The sequence below is a fragment of the Trachypithecus francoisi genome, unplaced genomic scaffold (genome assembly GCF_009764315.1).
Source record: "Trachypithecus francoisi isolate TF-2019V2 unplaced genomic scaffold, Tfra_2.0 Lachesis_group11, whole genome shotgun sequence".
NCBI lineage: Eukaryota > Metazoa > Chordata > Mammalia > Primates > Cercopithecidae > Trachypithecus > Trachypithecus francoisi.
In genome coordinates, this window is record NW_022681456.1 from 78,235,271 (window position 1) to 78,252,579 (window position 17,309).

The 17,309-nt window shown below is 52.1% G+C and overlaps 1 protein-coding gene across 2 annotated transcripts; it reads right to left on the reverse strand.

Annotated features, from left to right (window-relative positions):
- Positions 1-1,319: 1,319 nt before the first annotated feature.
- Positions 1,320-17,258, reverse strand: ESYT1 (extended synaptotagmin 1). Of its 2 annotated transcripts, none has more exons than XM_033221722.1 (31): positions 16,602-17,258; positions 14,702-14,743; positions 14,403-14,537; positions 14,215-14,288; positions 14,015-14,087; positions 13,764-13,853; positions 13,524-13,579; positions 13,008-13,131; positions 12,743-12,919; positions 12,539-12,621; positions 11,872-11,920; positions 11,663-11,749; positions 11,464-11,556; positions 11,160-11,231; positions 10,914-11,000; positions 7,689-7,838; positions 7,211-7,366; positions 6,909-7,085; positions 6,667-6,749; positions 6,507-6,555; positions 6,309-6,398; positions 6,082-6,177; positions 5,741-5,812; positions 5,567-5,653; positions 3,571-3,711; positions 3,264-3,418; positions 3,063-3,161; positions 2,843-2,974; positions 2,658-2,763; positions 2,361-2,410; positions 1,320-2,169 (listed from the first exon to the last, which is right to left on the reverse strand). In XM_033221722.1, the coding sequence occupies exons 1-31, from the start codon at positions 16,989-16,991 to the stop codon at positions 2,130-2,132; spliced, it is 3,315 nt and encodes a 1,104-aa protein (XP_033077613.1). In that variant the 5' UTR covers positions 16,992-17,258; the 3' UTR covers positions 1,320-2,129. The 2 variants fall into 2 exon arrangements, with proteins under 2 accessions (XP_033077613.1, XP_033077612.1); XM_033221721.1 differs by having other exon boundaries at positions 11,160-11,261.
- Positions 17,259-17,309: the final 51 nt, after the last annotated feature.

The following is a 17,309-nucleotide window of genomic DNA, read 5'->3' on the forward strand; positions in this document are numbered from 1 at the left end:
AGTGCTGGGATTACAGGCATGAGCTACCGTGCCCGGCCAGTATCTAGAAATTTGACAAGAGACCTTAAAAATTAAGTTTCTTTTTTTTTTTTTTTTTTTTTTGAGACGGAGTCTTGCTCTGTCGCCCAGGCTGGAGTGCAGTGGCCAGATCTCAGCTCACTGCAAGCTCCGCCTACCGGGTTCACACCATTCTCCTGCCTCAGCATCCCGAGTAGCTGGGACCACAGGCGCCCGCCACCTCGCCCGGCTAATTTTTTGTATTTTTAGTAGAGACGGGGTTTCACCGTGTTAGCCAGGATGGTCTCGATCTGCTGACCTCGTGATCCGCCCGTCTCGGCCTCCCAAAGTGCTGGGATTACAGGCTTGAGCCACCGCGCCCGGCCAAAATTAAGTTTCTCTGCTCTGTTTTTGGAGTTTTCCCCCCTATGATTCTAGAGCTGGAGTTGGGGAATGGAGCAAATAAGACCTTCTTGCTCATAGCCAAGGCTTGGGGTCCTCTTACATTGATGGGAAGGAAGTGGAGATGGCAGAGGAACCAGCAGTGAATACAAAAGAGTCACTGAAAACATAGAGGTTGAGTTTGTGGATGATGTGGAGTTTAAATTCAGTTTTTGCTAATTAAGCAAATTTTGACAACTTGTGGAACTGAGCTTAATCCTTTCCCCTGAGTCTTCCCTCATCTCCCAGTGGGCAGCATCCTGAGGTTTATATTTTCCAAGAGAAGATGGTAGTCTCCCTGAGGCAGTTATGAAATCCCCACGTTCCTATGCCAGTGACCCTGTCTTCAGTAGTTCACTCTGTCCATCTCTCTCCTTTCAATTGGCAGAACAGATGGAGCACAGCTTCTCTAGCTTGCATTCCAGGAAAGTTCCTGCAAGGAGCAGAGTTCAAGGTGAACAGATGATCGAAATGGGTGTATTTCTTAGCTCCTGTCAGATGGGCCTGAAGCCCTTTTGAATGTACCTGAGCATGCCCTGATGGCACGGAGACACCAGGAGCCTGGGCGGTGGCACAGAGCTCCCAGGTTTACCAGGTTGAGGAATCCCTTCCCTAGAAAGCCTATAGTGGTCAGCAGACAAGTTGGATGGGTAACAGAGTTCATCACGGTGACTGGAAATGAGTCTCACCTGAAATGCAACAGCAGCTACTTTACACAGGTCTCGTGACCATCCTCAACATTCTTGGTGGCTGCAACCTTAGTAGGCTTTGACCATTAATTAAACTGAGACTATTCACAAATAGGATAAAGGCTTTTGACAGTTGGAATAAACATCAGATGGGTAGATTGATTCCCTATCCTTAAGGAAAAGAACCACAGCTGGTTTGAGTATGATGTTTAATATAAGATACAGTGGCTTGGCAGAGTTGGTGCAAAACTAAAGAGTACCAGATTCAGTTCTAGTCAGTGAGTTAGCAGCCTAGGCACTTGGGCAAAAAAATTGGCCCAGCTGTCCCAAGTCCTCCAAAGCCCTCTGTGTATCACCAGCTAGGAGCTCCAAAACTGATATGCCACTACTTGGAGGCTTGGGTAGAATCCAAGTGTCCCCAGCTTCCAAAGTGACAAGAGACTGGCCCCAGCCATCAAAGCAGTAGAATTTTCAAGACAGGGTTGAGAAGAATGGGGACAGAACTGGACATGGGGGCCTGAGCTGCTGAACATTTGCTACATGCAGTAGTCTAAGAGGCTCACAGCTGGAGAGGTTAGCCTGTCCACCTTCCCACCCATGTGTGGTAGGGAGGAAGGTGACCATCTAGTTAAAGAAACAAAGATCCTTTCAAAGCTGTATTTGGCATAAGCTAATACCACTGCTAGTGCTGCCAGTGGCCAGGCACAGATACTGGAGGCCCTGAGGAGTTGGGAGGAAGGGAGAACAATGTGCAGGCAGAGCAGGAAACAGCCAGCTCAGGTCCCCACCCCAGGGGCCCAGAAGGATAAAGGCCGTGCAGTAAAGGGAACATACGGTTCTTCTCTTTGGTCAAAGGCCCGAATATGGGCCTGTTAGGTGAAAGGGCTGAAGGGCACAGGCTCTGCCCTTGGACCCTAGCTTTAGGCCCATCACATTGAGGCGGTGACAGAGTGAGACGAAGGCAGGAAGACAGAGCAGAGTCAGGCTGGGACTCGCCAGCTCCTAGGAGCTGCCCTTGTCCTTGTCGTCCATCAGGTCATACCTGTGAAAACGAGAGGGCTCATGTAGAAAGATGACTCTTGTGTCGTCTTATTTATAAATGAGACACGATCCAAGGGCTTCTCCACTTCATACAATCAATGGTTCCCTGCTCAGATTGTATCTTTTTTTCCTTTCCTATGATTGGAATTTCTCCCACTGAAATATCCAGACCACCCCCACGCAGACACTCACCACCAGGCTACACCCTGGGAAAGGTCTGTCTCAGCTAGGTCCAACTGCACCTGTGTTGGAGGATGGTGGGGGAAAGATGTTATTTTTTTATTTTTTGAGACAGGATCTCATTCTGATGATGCCGTTTTGAAATCTCCAAAGACCTTATTCCTTCATCACATACTCGTCCCAAACCATTGCAGAGGTGACAGTCACCTCTAAAGGATCACCTGGGGTACTTCCTTTCTCACAGGGACTATAACCTTGGTACCAGCAGCTTCCAGCCCTCACCTCTGCCCTGCCATCCTGCCCTCTTACCTTCCCCAGCAGCTCACGCTCTCTTGACATGAAGGAGGAATTAGACTTGACAGAGACATCCAGCTTTCGTCTCAGGGCCTCATCCAGGGGGAGTTCCCACTCAAACCTGGGGTAGGACTAGGTGTTAGGGGCCAGGAGTCCTTTCCAAGCCTGCCATCTCTCCACCTGAATGCCCACTGACTGACCGTTCATTAAATTCAGGACTCAGGGTCCTCTTCTTCTGTGAGGTCTTCCTCTTGGTGCCTCGGTTCTTGTCTGGCAGCAGCAACAGTGACACATAGGGATCAGGAGGATCGCGTCCATTCTGTCGAAGGGCCCTACAACAGGAGGATGTAGGTGATACGGTAACCTGAGGGCAGGGATGGAGGCGACCTGGAGGACGGGAGGGAAGGGATGTGGTCTCACCGGCAACCATGAACAATGCTGACCAGCTTTCGTTCTTCACTATAGTACCACACAGTCAGTTTCACCTGGCCCAGAGGCCCGGCTGGAGCTTCAAGGGGACTGTGGAGAAATATCAGTAGGTCTGGGAAAAGCTAGAGCCTAGTGAACCTGTAATACTTTTTACTTCTGACTGCATCCCACCTTCCTGTACCAGCCCTTTACCTGTCAACATGTGTGAGGCGCTGCCGGAGCTCTGGGGCTGAGGAGGTGATGTGAGGGGGTCCCTCCCAGAGCTCTGGTTCTTCACTCAGGGATGAGGAGCTGTGGCTGTAGCTGTGGCTATGAGCTTCCACTCCTGAGTGCTGGGACACCAGGATCTAGGGGCAAGAAAGCTGTGAGCTAGGCAGAGTTCTCTCAGTTCCCTCAGTCTAAGGACACAGCCCTCTGTTCCCACCCTCCTGGGTGTCCCTCAGCTGTGAAGGCCCTCCCCTCCTCCCTCTCATCCTGCCCACCATCTCCTGTCACTCACCCCTAGTTGTGCTCTCAGTAGCACCTGCCCCTGACCACTGCTGAGTGTAAACCAGCGGTCCAAGCAGAGCTGGTCAGCCACGAGGAGCTCTGAGAGGGGCAGGGATAATGAGCCCAGCAGGCCAGTGCCCTCACCCCGAACCTGTGAGGCAACAGGACCATGATCAGGAGGCGAATGCATCCACAAATGAGTTAATCCTGGTGGTAAAGGTCCAAACACTTGCACTCATAGGTGATTTGGTGAGATTGCCCTTTGAGAAAGGCAGGGAAGCCATGGTAACAGTTGCTAGTCCCTCTGTCCTTCCTGCCTTTTTTTTTTTTTTTTTTTTTTTGAGACGGAGTTTTGCTCTTGTTATCCAGGATGGAGTGCAGTGGCGCCATCTGCTCTCACCACAACCTCCGCCTCCCGGGTTCAAATGATTCTCCTGCCTCAGTCTCCTGAGTAGCTGGGATTACAGGCACCTGCCACCATGCCCAGTCAATTTTTTATTTTTAGTAGAGCTGGGGTTTCTCCATGTTGGTCAGGCTGGTCTCAAACTCGTGACCTCAGGTGATCCACCCACCTCGGCCTCCCAAAGTGCTAGGATTACAGGTGTGAGCCACTGTGCCTGGCCTGTCCTTCCTTTCTTTTTTTTTTTTTTTTTTGAGATGGAGTCTCGCTCTGTCGCCCAGGCTGGAGTGCAGTGGCCAGATCTCAGCTCACTGCAAGCTCCGCCTCCCGGGTTCCCGCCATTCTCCCGCCTCAGCCTCCGAGTAGCTGGGACTACAGGCGCCCGCCACTGCGCCCGGCTAGTTTTTTGTATTTTTTAGTAGAGACGGGGTTTCACCGTGTTAGCCAGGAGGGTCTCGATCTCCTGACCTCGTGATCCGCCCGCCTCGGCCTCCCAAAGTGCTGGGATTACAGGCTTGAGCCACCGCGCCCGGCCAGTCTCCTCCTTTTTTTCTCAGCCTAAAGAGTTTTCCTGCTCTTCTTTCCTTGGTCCAAAAGAACCGGTAAATCTACCCTTAGGCTGGGGTGCGGTTCTCATGCTTGTAATCCCAGCACTTTGGATGCTAAGGTGGGCAGAATGCTTGAGTCCAGGAGTTCGAGACCAGCCTGGACGACATGGCAAAACCTCATCTCCACAAAAAAATACAAAAATTAGCTGGGTGTGGTAGTGTGCACCTGTTATCCCAGCTGAGTTGGGAGGATTGCTATAGCCCAGGAATTGAGGCTGTAGTGAGCCCTGATTGCACCACTGTACTCCAGCCTGGGCAACAGAGTAACACCCTGTCTGAAAAAAAAAAAAAAGGCCAGGTGCGGTGGCTCACACTTGTAATCCCAGCACTTGGGGAGGCTGACGTGGATGGATAACCTGAGGTAAGGAGTTCGAGACCAGCCTGGCCAACATAGTGAAACTCTGTCTCTACTAAAAATTGCCTGGGCGTGGTGGCATGTGCATGTAATCCCAGCTACGCGGGGGGCTGAATCAGGAGAACCTGAACCACTTAAACTTGGGAGGCGGAGGTTGCAGTGAGCTGAGATGGCACCATTGCACTCTAGCCTGGGCAACAACAGTGAGACTCTAGTATCAAAAAAAAAAAAAAAGGCCGGGCGCGGTGGCTCAAGCCTGTAATCCCAGCACTTTGGGAGGCCGAGACGGGCGGATCACGAGGTCAGCAGATCGAGACCATCCTGGCTAACACGGTGAAACCCCGTCTCTACCAAAAAATACAAAAAACTAGCCGGGCGAGGTGGCGGGCGCCTGTAGTCCCAGCTACTCGGGAGGCTGAGGCAGGAGAATGGCGTGAACCCAGGAGGCGGAACTTGCAGTGAGCCGAGACAGCGCCACTGCACTCCAGCCTGGGTGACACAGCAAGACTCTGTCTCAAAAAACAAAAACAAAAAAAAAAAAACCCAGTCAATCTTTTATCTCATCTCTGAATGTTCTGTGCCTGGTTTACTGCCTGGCCATGGCAGAAATTTGCTAAATATTTGAAGAATGAATTTACAGTACCTGCAACTCCAGGCTCTCAGTGTGTGGTTTCCTGATGAGAAAGGAGGCACTCTCATCCCAGACAGGGGCTGACGTTTGTGAAACAGTCTGGTGGAGATGAGGGCTTATTATCAGTGGCTGATACTCTTATTCCTCTTGTCCCTCCCATTTTTACCCTGCAGCATTTCTTCATACCTTGGTTTTATGAGAATTATCTCCCACAGTGACAGTAGCATAAGGGTTGGGGGGCTTGGTGCCTTTTCGCAGCTAGAAAGAGAATACTGTGTTAGTCTTAAATTTGGACCTAGTTAGGCAGATTGCCCTCACAAATTATATCCACAGCCAGCAGCCATGTCACCATTATTACTTGGCAGCCACTACCCCGTGGCCTCGAACAGACAATTTTTCCCACCCGTGCACCACCCTCAGAAAGAGAGGGGCCATTTTTCCTATTCCAAATACTCCAGGAGCATCCAAACCAGAGGGAGGTGGAAGAAGGGCCAAGAAGTTATGGGGCGTGGGGAGTGGGATCTCACCGGCAGGTCCTCTGCCCGCTCCATATAGACGGATAGCAGGGCCGCGGCCAGCTCCGCACTCTTCTGAGTCTGGATCAAACTATTCACCTGCAGCACCTGTTGGGGGGCACACGGGGCTGGGGAGTGGTAACTGACACCTTGGGTTCTGGCATGTGGCCTGAACACTAAGAGAAGAGCTCATCCTGCCCCATCTTGGGTCTCTTCCTTCCTCCAGTCTCCTGCCCTACCTCCTCTAACTCAGCAGCAGTGGGACGGGGGGTGAGACGCTCCAGGCGCAAGTGCAGGCGGCCAGATGGGACATCCTCCAGGGTCAGCCACTGTGGAAGTAGGCAGGGTGAAGACTTGGGGATATGCAGACAGGAGAACTATGAGAATGAGGCAAGGGCAGGATCAGGAGGGGTCGTTGACTCTAATTCCATGCTCACCTCATCAAGGAAGCCACTGTTTAAGACTGTGGTGAGACTCACTTTACACCTGTGGAAGAGAAAGATTAAGACAAAAGCTAGATGGTGAGAACCAAGGAGGCCAGACTCCATGGCCTAAAGGGCCCCAGCCTGTTTTTCACCTAGACTCCTATGCTCTCACCTGCCCAGAAAATCATCCTTGTCCAAGTCCTTATCAAAGACTTCAACCTCTAGCTCTTGGCCTGGAACTGATGTGACAATCACCTAGTGGGAGACAATAATGCAGATGAAAGAGGATTCTCTCCTTTTCCTCTGCAAATGACCAGACCCCCCATTCAACTGAACCTCAAAGGTTTCTGGACCACTTTTGGGATTGGGGGAAAAATGGGGCAGAACCAGGAGTCACAGCCATTCAATTCTGACCTCAAAAACCTCATTCCAGCGGGGATTGAGATCTTCCCGAACAACATGGCTCCGGAAGCTTCGTCCTGCCAGCTTTAGTTTGACATAGGGGTCTGACTTGCCCTTCACCAGTCCCCCCAAGAAACGGTCTTTGGCAATCAGGTCCTGGGCCTCTAATACATGGATTCGAAGCACATGCTGCAAAAGGGACAGGGCGGTGCCAGATGGCAAAGGGAGAGAGACCTGTCAGAATCTGCCCTGAAACAGGCTTTGCACACTTAGCAGGGCAAACAGACCCTAGTCCTTTCCAGATATAGACTCACCTCAGTCCCAAACTGGCTATCAGGAGTAGTGTGAGAGGGTCGAGGTGGGGCATCCACACTGCTGCCTCTCTGGGGACTCTCACTGTCCACGTCCCAAGCACCAGGACTACCAGGCACAGTGGGGAAGCGTATTTCTGATGAATCCAAGTACAGGATCTGGGAAGGGTAGTGTGATGTCAAATCAAAGAAGTGCAGCTTGCCACCAGCAGGCAAGGCATGTGGGCTGGGGTAGAGGAGGGGCTGTGACAGGGGAACTAGGTGCTGCCTTGGCTGGGCTCATCTCTAGAGGCTTCCCTCCACACCCCCTCAACTCATAAGCCATTCCTTCCACCAGTCAGATCAATATGTTTTCGTGCCTGCTTGGCACTTCTACATGTATTAGCTCATTTAATCTTAGAAGGCTCCCTTTGCTTACTCTTAATACCAAAGAATCAACAGGCCTTTCCCCCACACCTCAGTACCTCCTCCGTTTCCATACCCTCATGACTAGTTTAATGTAGAGTCTGGAGTTTGGGCCAGAGCTGCTAAGCTGGAACCACTGGTCCAGGGTGAGTTCTGGGGCAGTCAGCAGGCGGGCCAGAGGCAGTGTCAATGCTCCTAAAGTCAGGGCTCTGGAATCATCCTTCACCTACAGGAACAGGAGGAAGGACTATAGTGAAGGGATTAGGGGAAAGGAAGGCATACTGTGAAAATGATAACATGGCTACAGCTTCATTCTTCTCTGGACCAATCACAAACCTCCTGCTCCACTCAGGGCCATCTTTTCTTTTTTTTTTTTTTTGAGACAGAGTCTCAAAAAAACCTGGAGTGCAATGGCGCCATCTTGGTTCACTGCAACTTCGACCTCCTGGGTTCAACCCATTCTTCTACCTCAGCCTCCCAAATAGCTGGGACTACAGGCGCATGCTGTCATGCCCGGCTAAGTTTTCGTATTTTTTAGTAGAGACGGGGTTTCACCGTGTTGCCCAGGCTGGTCTCAAACTCCTGAGCTCAGACAATCTGCCCACCTCGGCCAGAGTCATCTTTTATAGTCCTCTGCCCAATCCATGGCCTCTTCCACCTTTGTTCATTCTGCTCCCACTATTTGGAAAGTCCTCATTCTCTTCCCTCTGCCTATTTAAATCCTACTTATCCTTCAAGACTCAATTAAAATCCTACTTCTTGCTTCACAAAATCTCCCTAGTTATTCCAGCCTATCCCTTTCTCTGACCCTTCTTAGTCCTATACTATGGATATGTTACTCCCACAAATTCGTATGTAATTGTTGTTCTTCTGGTCTTTTTTTTTTTTTTGAGACAGAGTTTTGCTCTGTCACCCAGGCCGGAGTGCAGTGGCATGAAATCGGCTCACTACAACTTCCACTTCCCGTGTTCAAATGATTCTCCTGCCTCAGCCTCCCAAGTAGCTGGGATTACAGGTATGCACCACCACGCCTGGCTAATTTTTGTATTTTTAGTACAGATGGGGTTTCACCATGCTGACCAGGCTGGTCTCAAACTCCTGACCTCAGGTGATCCACCTGCCTTGGCCTCCCAAAGTGCTGGGATTACAGGCATGAGCCACTGTACCTGGCCTTGGTTCATATGTACTTGCTGAATGATTTTATGTATATGTCTTGTTTATGAAACTGGCCAGTAAACATTATGAAGACAGACACTACGTTTTGTGCCTTTTCTATGACCTTTAAAATGCTGAGGGCCGGGCGCGGTGGCTCAAGCCTGTAATCCCAGCACTTTGGGAGGCCGAGACGGGCGGATCACGAGGTCAGGAGATCGAGACCATCCTGGCTAACATGGTGAAACCCCATCTCTACTAAAAATACAAAAACTAGCCGGGCGAAGTGGCGGGCGCCTGTAGTCCCAGCTACTCGGGAGGCTGAGGCGGGAGAATGGCGTGAACCCGGGAGGCGGAGCTTGCAGTGAGCTGAGATCCGGCCACTGCACTCCAGTCCGGGCGACAGAGCGAGACTCCGCCTCAAAAAAAAATAAATAAATAAAATAAAATAAAATGCTGAATGTTGGGCCAGGCGTGGTGGCTCACGCCTGTAATCCAAGCACTTTGGGAGGTTGAGGCGGGTGGATCACCTGAGGTCAGGAGTTCAAGACCAGTCTGACCAACATGGAGAAACCCCGTCTCTACTAAAAACACACACAAAAATTAGCCAGGCATGGTGGCACATCCCTGTAATCCCAGCTACTCCGGAGGCTGAGGCAGAAGAATCACTTGAACCCAGAAGGTGGAGGTTGCGGTGAGCCGAGATCATGCCATTGCACTCCAGCCTGGGCAACAAGAGCAAAACTCTGTCTCAAAAAAAAAAAAAAAAATGCTGACTGTTAGCAATTTTATTGAGGCATAATTTACATACCATAAAATCACTCATTTTAGAAACCGTGCCCAGCCTCAGAATAATTTTTTTTTTTTTTTTTTTTTGAGACGGAGTCTTGCTCTGTCACTCAGGCTACACAGTGCAGTGGTGCAATCTCTGCTCATGGCAAGCTCTGCCTCCCGGGTTCACCCCATTCTCCTGCCTCAGCCTCCCGAGTAGCTGGGACTACAGGCGCCCAACACCACGCCCAGCTAATTTTTTGTATTTTTAGTAGAGATGGGGTTTCACCGTGTTAACCAGGATGGTCTCGATCTCCGGACCTCATGATCCACCTGCCTCGGCCTCCCAAAGTGCTGGGATTACAGGCATGAACCCCTGCGCCCGGCCAGAATAATTTTTTTTTTTTTTTTTTTTTGAGACGGAGTTTCGCTCTGTCGCCCAGACTGGAGTGCAGTGGCTGGATCTCAGCTCACTGCAAGCTCCGCCTCCCGGGTTTACGCCATTCTCCTGCCTCAGCCTCCCGAGTAGCTGGGACTACAGGCGCCCGCCACCTTGCCCGGCTAGTTTTCTGTATTTTTTAGTAGAGACGGGGTTTCACCGTGTTAGCCAGGATGGTCTGGATCTCCTGACCTCGTGATCCGCCCGTCTCGGCCTCCCAAAGTGCTGGGATTACAGGCTTGAGCCACCGCGCCCGGCCAGAATAATTTTTTATAATTGGGAATTGTATACCTAAAATGAGTGATTGTATGGTATGTAAATTATGCCTCAATAAAATTGTTAACATTCAGAATTTTAAAGGTCACAGAAAAAGCACAAAACATAGTATCCGCTTTCACAATGCTTACTGGCCAGTTTCATAGACAAGACACACATATATAAAATCATTCAAGAACTAGTACATACGAACTAAGGCCAGGTGCGGTGGCTTACACCTATAATCCCAGCACTTTGGGAGGCTGAGGCAGCCGGATCACCTGAAATCAGGAGTTTGAGACCAGCCTGGCCAACACGGTGAAATCCCATCTCTACTAAAAATACAAAAAGTAGCCGGGCGTGGTGGTGCCTGCCTGTAATCCCAGCTACTTGGGAGGCTGAGGCAGGAGAATTGCTTGAACCTGGGAGGCGGAGGTTGCAGTGAGCTGAGATCGCACCATCGCACTCCAGCCTGGGCAACAGAGCGAGACAGCATCTCAAAAAAAAAAAAAAGTATTCTGGAGCAACAGTTGGGGAACAGTGGAGAGATATTCAGGGAGGTGGGGAGTCTAGGCAGATAGATTAAAAATCGGAATGAAGGGAAAAGAAGGAGAGGAGAAATGGTACTGATCTGGGAAGACAGAATAGGGTATTCAAGAGGGGGTGAAGAGGTGATTATCTCACTTGCACATCAAGCTCCTGGCTTTGAGGGTCTTGTAGGAAGAACCGGAATGCTTCCTCCCACACTGGGCAGTTGGTACTGTAGACAGCCTGGAGATGTGGAGGAGGGATTAAAGGTGTATACCACAGCACCACTCCTGTTTCTCCAGAAAACCTCGCACATAACAGGCATTCTAAAGGGGAAACCATTCCAAGAACAGGCCTCTGCCTGTCCCACCTGGCCCCCGAGAATGATGTCCTGGCCCTCACCTTGCTCTCCTGAGTCACATCCTGAATTGACAGTTGTGCCATGGGGTTGGGTTCCTTGTTCCCCTTCTTCAGCTGTGGTGGGTACAATTCAGAGGTCACCATCTTGGGGGATTTGGTTTTGGTTTTGGTGAAGGAAGGTGCGATCACATCAGAATCCTTTCCCTGCAATGGATCTGATCCCCTCCCTGGGACCCTTGTGTTACATGCTGATACTTCTGGAGCAAAGCAGGCAGTGACAATTGCATCCTCAGCAAGGCAGGGTTGGGGAACGCTACATCCAGGGCTCCTGTTCACCCAAACTCACAGGAAGATCCTGGGCCCGATCCAGGTAGACAACTAAGATGGCAGCTGATGGGGGCTCTGGTCGAGAGGAGACTCCCCGATTCCACTGTAGAACCTAGGAAGGGGTGGTAGTAGTCAGATCTTGGTCCCCGTTCCAAGTCCCCTACGCTTCCAGCTACCTACTTCTCCCCTGCCAGCTTCCTGTTTCCCATGTGGCGTACCTGCTCCAGTTTCTCTGCATCTGACAAAAGCAACAGCCATTCTAGCCTCAAGTGAACTTGGCCTTGCCCACCTTGTAGAGGGAACCACTAGAAGAAATTGAGATGTAGTAGAGATCAGATATCTGCTTAACTACTTCCCTACCAATGTAGCAACTACCGTCTGCCCAAAGGGTGAGATCAGCCCACACCTTCCTCTTCTCCCAACTTACATCATCCAGAACACCAGCCTGTAACACCTTCCCTACATCCAGCTTCATTCTGGGGTGGGGAGGGGAAAGGGTAGTGAAAGGAAGAAAAAGGGAGTGTTGTAATTAGCAGCAGGTCAGTGGCCCTCCACTCACCCACCGAGAAATGACTGGCAGATCTCAGACTCCCTTATTCCTCTCAGGAAATATTCACCTGCCTGCGTGAGTGTGTGCATGGTAGGGGTTAGGGGTGGGGAGGTTAGGAAGGAAAACGATACATGATTCCCGGCCCAGAAAGTGAGTAATTACCTCCAGAACCTCAGTAGCATGGGCTTTATTATTATTATTTTTATTATTATTATTTTTTCTTTAGAGACGGAGTCTCGCTCTGTCGCCTAGGCTGGAGTGCAGTGGCACGATCTTGGCTCACTGCAAGCTCTGCCTCCTGGGTTCACCCGCCATTCTCCTGCCTCAGCCTCCCGAGTAGCTGGGACTACAGGCGCCAGCCACCTCGCCCAGCTAATTTTTGCATATTTAGTAGAGATGGGGTTTCACGGTGTTAGCCAGGATGGTCTTGATCTCCTGACCTCATGAACCGCAAGCCTCGGTCTCCAAAAGTGCTGGGATTATAGGCATGAGCCACCGCACCCGGCCAGCATGGGCTTTAGAATCTTAACAGGCAGAGTCTCACCTGCCCAGAAAGTCATCTTTATCTGGATCCTTGTCTAACACCTCCACTTCAATCTCCTGCCCTGGGACCTCGTGTACCATCACCTGGGGAACACAGAAGGTTGAGTGTCTCATGGGGCTGCAGCTGTGAGGATCATCTAATCAGCATCTTCTCTCACGGCCTCCTGGGGCTTCCCCCTTTCACACAGCTGCTCAACTCTCCCACCTCGTAAGTCTCTCCCCACTGTGGGTTGAGTTCTTCATCAATGACACGACTGCAGAACGTCTGGGTACCTAAACGCACAAGTGCATACGGGTCTGACTTGCCCTCAATCAGGCCCTTCACATATTTGTCCTTGGAACTCAGCCCTCGAGCAGCCAGCAGGTGAATTCGAATAATGCCCTGGAGGAAGGAATCAGATGGTGAGAAACTAAGGACCCAGCAAGGGGTTCCTGAGAGAAGGATCTATCTAGTGGGGAAAAGGCCATACCCTGGGCAGAGGGGAACGCAACTGAGCCACATCTTGAAGGTCAGGCACAAGGGGCACCAGTAATCGGTTGGGCAACACGAGGAAGGCAGCAATGGAGTCCATGATCATGGTGTCAGAGAGAGAGCTGCATGGGGGAGTAGAAAGGAATGGGTGTGGCCTCAACTTCCAGTTTTCTCCTAACCCCAAGTATGTTTCCCACACCTAAAGCTGTAAGAAAGTCCTTTTGTAAAAATCTTTTGTGCTACTCTTCTACCCTAATTCCCCACCTACTGCTCTCTCCCTTCCTCACTGCCATCCCCATTGCCTTTTGCAGCCTTCAGCCCTCTTCATTCCCTACCTCCTCCCTCAACCGGAAGAAAAATCACAGTATCAAACTTTCCAGGGGTTTTTGTCTTCGCTCCCAACTGAAGTTGAGGCTCCTAGAGGACACAAGCAGCATCTTTGACTGCTCTGTGTCCCTTAAACCCCTAACCCAGCGCTGGAACACTCAGCAGGTGCTCAGTAAGTCCTTGATACCTAAGTCCTGGGATATCCAGCAGGTTGGTCATCCCTGTCCAGTTGATGTCTAGGGTCTGCAGGGAAAGAGCAGGGGTCAGGACAGATCCTATGGAGTGTGGTCATACCCATCCAATAGTTGCCAGAACCCCTCGGCCTTCTTGTCAATTCCCTTTTCATTCCGCATCGCTGGCTGCCCTCATCCTCCCAGTCCTCTCTGCTTCCCCTGCTTCCCCATACCCCTTCACTGTTTTCCCTTACCGGGCGTCGGATGAAGAACATCGACACAGCCCCCACAATGGGAAGGTCGCCAATGAGTGGCTCCAGAATCACCCGCAAGACACCATGTAGCTGAGGCAAGAAGAGAAAATCAAAGCCTTTCCCCAGAAAAGTCCCTCTTCTGTCCTCCCAGACTTTCTCAGCCTTGGTCTTTCCAACCTCACAGTTCCCCATATCCCATGAAACGTAGGACAAACATTCCCTATTATGTGGGCCCCTGACATACGGCCTACCTGCATGCCCTTGACTCCTGCTTTGCAGAAATATTTCTTCACTTCTACATCAATCTGCACATCACCTACATAGCTGGGGATTGGTAAAGAAGAGAACCAAGAGGGTTAGTCCTTGGCTGAAGTTGCGGGGAGGGGGAGTGAAGTAGCCTGGACTGACCAGGACACACTGAAGGGGAAGCAGCAGTGGTGAGTGGTATTACCTGATGTTCAAGTCCAGCAGGATCTGCTCTTTTCTCTGACCTGGGTGAACCTTGACTCCAATGATGCGCAATGGCTAGGGACAGAGAAAGTACTGAGACAGGGGAGGGAAAGGGAGAAGTACCTCAGTCTACCCCGGGTCACTCACCCTCCCTATCCCACCTCCTCACTTTTCCTCCTCCACACATACCTTTTCACCCAGTTCCACTCGTGTAAATGTAAATGTTTGCAGATGAGGGTTAGATCCCCTAACAGCCGGAGCCACAGTCTCAGCCAGAAGTTTCTCCATATACTGGCCCAGGAAGGGCCAGACCTGGGCCACAATCTGGGAGGAAAGACAGATGGTCAGAGGAGAACCCAGTCTTCCCTCTCAAGGCAAGTTCCTTCAGAATCCCCACGGAGAGCACTGAGGGATGAGGGTGGGTCTGGCAAGAAGAAACAAATTCCCATTCTCCCCTCACGAAGACTAAAAATCAAATCAATCCTCACCTTATTGAGCCATTCAGCCTTTTCCACGTCTGGGAAGCTGACCTGGAGGTGGGGAAGGCAGAGACAGTGACGTGCACACCCTCACCTCTGGTTTCCTACTAAGATGCTGGTGGTATGCCGCAGAGGGGAGGGAGTGTGTAAGTGTGACAGACTCCTCATACTCAGGGTGGATGAGGGGCTGGGACACCCCAAAGGTTCATTCCTCACAGAATTTGGGGGCTGAGTTCTCTCTAATAAGGGGAGCTGACAGGGTAGAGGTCACACTGCTACCCTGTGGGTAGCTCAGGGACGTGGTGAAATGACAGCTGCTGAGAGAGAGAGGAGCAGGAGGAGAAGGGCACATTCTTTCTGGAGGGGGAGGCCCAGTCAAATCAAAGTTTCAGGGAATCCTGGGATTTAAAAAGTCCTGGTTCTAGGCTGACCGTGGTAGCTCACATCTGTAATCTCAGCACTTTGGGAGGCTGAGGCCGGTGGATCATGAGGTCAGGAGTTCGACACCAGCCTGACCAGCATGGTGAAACCCTGTCTCTACAAAAAATACAAAATTAGCTGGGCATGGTGGTGCATGCCTGTAATCCCAGCTACCCAGGAGGCTGAGGCAGGAGAATCTCTTGAACCCGGGAGGCAGAAGTTGCAGTGAGCCAAGTTCGGGCCACTGCATTCCAGCCTGGCAAAAAAGAAAACAGAAAAGTCCTGCCTTCTCAACTCCCCTCAGACGGGGCTTCTAGAGCAGGAAGGTGAAGGGGGAAGCAAGTTCTTCCTTGAGTCAGGGAGGGGCCAGAAGACCTAATTCGGCCTGGCTTTGTGGGTTTTTTTTTGGGGGGGGGGGTGCGTGTTTTTTTTTTTTTTTTTTCCTCTATCTTTCTCTGTGTGACTCCTTTTAAGGGAAAGGACACCTGTGCTTTGTATTGCGGGTAGATTGGTTTCCATGATGACGAGGAGGAGACAAACACTTGCTGCCTAGGCTACAGGTCCCCTAGGGCCATTTCACCCTCTTTCTCCTCCCCTTTCCAGTCCTGGGCCTGGGAAGCTTGGCTGTGTCTGCCTAGTGTCAATTTTGACTCCTCTCTGCTACCATTCTCCCCCTAGACTGGCACCTCTGCTGGGAGGGGCCGGGTAACGGCTTCGCCTCTGCAAGGCTAAAGAGAAGGCATCTGCCTCAGCACAGCGGACTCGGCCGCCGCAGAAATAAGGGTCTCTCCCCCAACGGAACAAGCGCAGCCCACAGTCCGGAAACGGGTGTGGCCGGCCGAGGGGGTGGGGGGGAGTGCGGGCACTGCAGCAGCCGCACCACCTTCTCCCGTACCCCGCCCTCCCTCCAGCAGCCGCCTCTGCCGCGCTGCAGCCTGGCGGCTGGAGGCCTGAAGGTGGCTGCCCGAGGGTCGTCCAGGGGCCGGGGCTGGGTTCCAGCGGGTAACCGGGGATAAAAGCGAGAAAAGAGAGAACCATAAGGCCTTAAGTAGGTAAAAAGTCTCGAGGAGCATAGCAAAGACTAGGGAAACCTTTGAGAGGTAACGGGACCAGGATTTCCAGGAGCAGCAAAGGCGCGAGTGGCACCAAAAGCAAGAGGGGCGTTGAAGATGGCTTGGCTAGGAGGGAGAGCTTCGGCTGAGACGGGGTCCCCAGATGTTATGACTGCTGTTGCCCAAGAGTAGAGGAAGAAGTCCTGATTCTGTGGAAGGATCCAGTCTGGGCGTGGGAAAGGGTGGGTGGGGAGAGTCTGCAGTCGGTCCCAAGAGTGGCGCGTCCAGCAGGCAGGCGGCTAGCGGGGAGAGAGGGGAAAGTCTGGGGCCCACTGTCCCAAGGCGGGGAGCTGACTCTAGGCATAAGGAGGAAAAGCCCCAGACGGAAGGAGTGGAAGGGGGCAATGCTGCACAGAGGACCGAGGGTGGTCGCTCACCCAGGCAGGTAGCTCTCGATGACTCATATAAAGAGTTTTCGCCGTGAGCTGCTCCTCGTCGTCCAGTAGCTGCCTCGCTGCTCGAAGGCTCCGTTCTTTCTCGTCGCGGACCCGGCGCCAGCCCAGGTAGAGAGCGAGGCCGAAGAGCACGAAACCCACGCTGAGTCCCACTGCCCCGGCCAAATACACCGGTATCAGCACCAGCAACCGCCTCCCGAACGAAGTCAGCACCGCCAGGGCCTCACCCGCCGCGCCAGGGCCAGCAGGTTGGACCCCAGAACCTGGGTCTAGCTTTGCGTGAGCAGCGGGGGGCTGGTCAGTGGGGTCGGAGGGAGCAGAAGGCTGGTCCATGGGGCTGGGGCTGGGGCCCTCTCCTGGAGATCGCTCCATTGTGCCACCTCTGGGAGGATCCGCCCGACCCAGGGACTGGCTAGAGGTTGCCTAGTCCTGCGATCAGCTCCCCGCCGCCAGTGGCAAAACGTGATCCCCGGGATGGAGGAGGGGGACTTCAAGCCACGCCCCTCCTTTCTGGCGATTTGGGTTGGTCCGCGCTGCACAGACCAAGGTGGGGTTAAAAGGTTGAAACTCCTCCCCTCTTCCGCGGGGAAGGCCCCGGGTTTCGGATAGGTAGGGCCTCCGTGATTGGGCCCGAAGGCCAAGATGGGCGGTCTGGGATGGCGAGAAAAGGAAGAAAGGGGCTCAGGGGCG